Below are 2,208 nucleotides of genomic sequence, written 5' to 3' on the forward strand. Positions count from 1 at the left end.
ATACAATTATCAGATTAAAATACTAAAGAAAAGGTGGTTAATAAAGAAATACAAGAAATAAAACAAGCAAGAGAAACAAAATAAATTTTAAGCTCTTCAGTTCTTTTACATTCCTGCATAACAATGAGACTTCGTATCTATGTAAATAAAGTCAATGAGACTTGGTAAAGTTTAAACACCATGAACCACAAAACTGCATACTTAAAGGGAGCAAATGCTAAGCTAAATACTTAATTTGAGAAATACACAATATTGGGAATGAAACATGCGTGGAGTAATGAAAGGAGGCTTTTTTTTTAATTTATGATGTAAAATTAGTAGTTACAGATTATTGGATGACACAATAGATAGTGATAAAGGATAGTTTATCCCTTCCATAAAATATGATGATCAAATTAAGACTTTCACATTCTTTACTTAAAATATAGATTCTACATGAGAATAGATTGACTTTGAAGGTTCACCAGGGCTAATCAGCTTCAGGCACCAAAGCAGACAGCTCTAAATAATGACAATGACACGTGGTGCTTGGAACCCAGATTATGTTTTGGCAAGCTTAACTTGCCACTAACCATGGGCCTTGAACAGTTAAAAGTTTGCAGAGAGAACATCTTATGCTCAATATCTGGTTTGAAAGATTTAAGCATGCATTTGCTTTCCTGTCATCAAGTGTGCAGTCAAAATTATGCTCGCAAATCAGCTTCAATATTTCTAGTAAATGGCAAACTCCTGTTTCTGGTACTTCAATTTCTCAGATGCGAAACAGAAAGGATACTGTTTGCAAAAACAAAAGAATAAATGCATCTTACTCCCATCTACTTTATTCCCTGAGCTTTAAAAATGTGCAAATTAAACCCCCGAGAACACGTGCATTGTAACCAAAATAAGTGCACTACACCCTTAGAAGTTCGGGTTATGCAAAAATTGGTCCTCTTGAACTTTCCTAAATATGCAATTTTGATACCCTATATTTTGTTAAATCTTAAATGTGATATTTTTTTAATAATTGACGAACAAACTACCAACATGGTCAAACTGTAAATTTGAAAAACTTAGAAGGCTCAATTTGCACATTTAAAGTTTAGAAACTATAGTGTGCATGGCATCATAAAAGGTCACAAGTGTAGGTGCAACTAACCCTTTTATTTTTTATTTTTTGTAAGAGAATAAAGAACTAAAAACCTACAGTGGGTAAAGGAGATGATCAGGGATATCCTTGCCACACAAGTTGTGGTGTTCAATTTGTATCTAAGAAATAACATTCATGATCACATCTTCAGATGAATGATTTTTCACACAACTGAAGTTAATAAGTCATGTCATCATCAGATGCAAGAGTTTAGTCATCATCCAGATGACATCTTAAGATAATGCAAATAATGCATGGAAGCAATAATTCATGATGCTGTTACAGCCAGAAAAACAGGCGAATAGAACTGAATAATTGAATCATAGCAAGCCCAAAGTTTGACCATAAATGTTTTGATGAAAAATTTGCCAGGTTTTTTTCTAGTGTTTTCGTATATTAACAAATAATAGCAAGCAATGACTCTAATAGGCGTAATGGATACACACCTTCCGTTTAATGGGTACAGATGGATTTGCTGTAGGCTTAAAAAATGATTCCAATCTGTTAGTGTTTGGAAGAGTGAAAGTGAAGGAATTAGAAAGGAAAAGAAAAGAAAAAACATTAAACATTCATGTCCAACAAGTTAAGGATCACATACCGGCCTTGTGACGACTTGTTCTTTGCTGCTTTAATTTTTTCAATTGCCTATCAGATTAAAGATAATAAAATAAATAAATAAGTTGTTTTCTGAAGCAACGAAAGCCCACCAAACCCTGATCAAACAGTCAACAAAAAGATATTATTTGAAGCCACACACCTTTGTCACCCTATCAATGTTGAATCCATTCTCATTTACCAGAAATGTTACTAACCCCTGCAAGGCAACATGATCAAAGCTGGTTACATTGCCAAAGAACTCAATATATTTTGATAGAATTAATTTGAGTATGTGAATCTGTGTCTGTTTGAAAGGATTTTGTAACAGACTAGCTATTACTTCTTCATCTGGAGCAGACCACTTCAGATTAAGTTGCTCGTCTTCAGTTATGACCAATGGTTCTTTAAAAAGCCGTCGGGCCTCCTGATATGGCCAATCATCTGGAATGTGATACCTGCTTCACACATTCAATACATTGTAA

At 33.7% G+C, this 2,208-nt stretch overlaps 1 protein-coding gene across 5 annotated transcripts in view; it reads right to left on the reverse strand.

Moving 5' to 3' along the window:
* LOC107618415 (flap endonuclease 1) overlaps window positions 1-2,208 on the reverse strand; it is a 6,324-nt gene that overhangs the window by 765 nt on the left and 3,351 nt on the right. Inside the window, exons 13-17 of one of the 5 annotated variants that reach the window (XM_021110684.1) lie at window positions 2,067-2,181; window positions 1,887-1,943; window positions 1,728-1,774; window positions 1,576-1,630; window positions 465-659 (exon numbers count right to left, since the gene is read on the reverse strand). In XM_021110684.1, coding sequence (XP_020966343.1) covers window positions 480-659; window positions 1,576-1,630; window positions 1,728-1,774; window positions 1,887-1,943; window positions 2,067-2,181 — 454 coding nt within the window. In that variant the 3' untranslated portion in view covers window positions 465-479. Of the gene's footprint in view, window positions 1-464; window positions 775-1,575; window positions 1,631-1,727; window positions 1,775-1,886; window positions 1,944-2,056; window positions 2,182-2,208 lie in introns of those variants that run through there. The other 4 variants (XR_002353549.1, XM_021110685.1, XR_002353548.1 and 1 more) reach the window with 4 other exon arrangements.

This window comes from Arachis ipaensis, chromosome B09 (genome assembly GCF_000816755.2).
Source record: "Arachis ipaensis cultivar K30076 chromosome B09, Araip1.1, whole genome shotgun sequence".
Taxonomy (NCBI): Eukaryota; Viridiplantae; Streptophyta; class Magnoliopsida; order Fabales; family Fabaceae; genus Arachis; species Arachis ipaensis.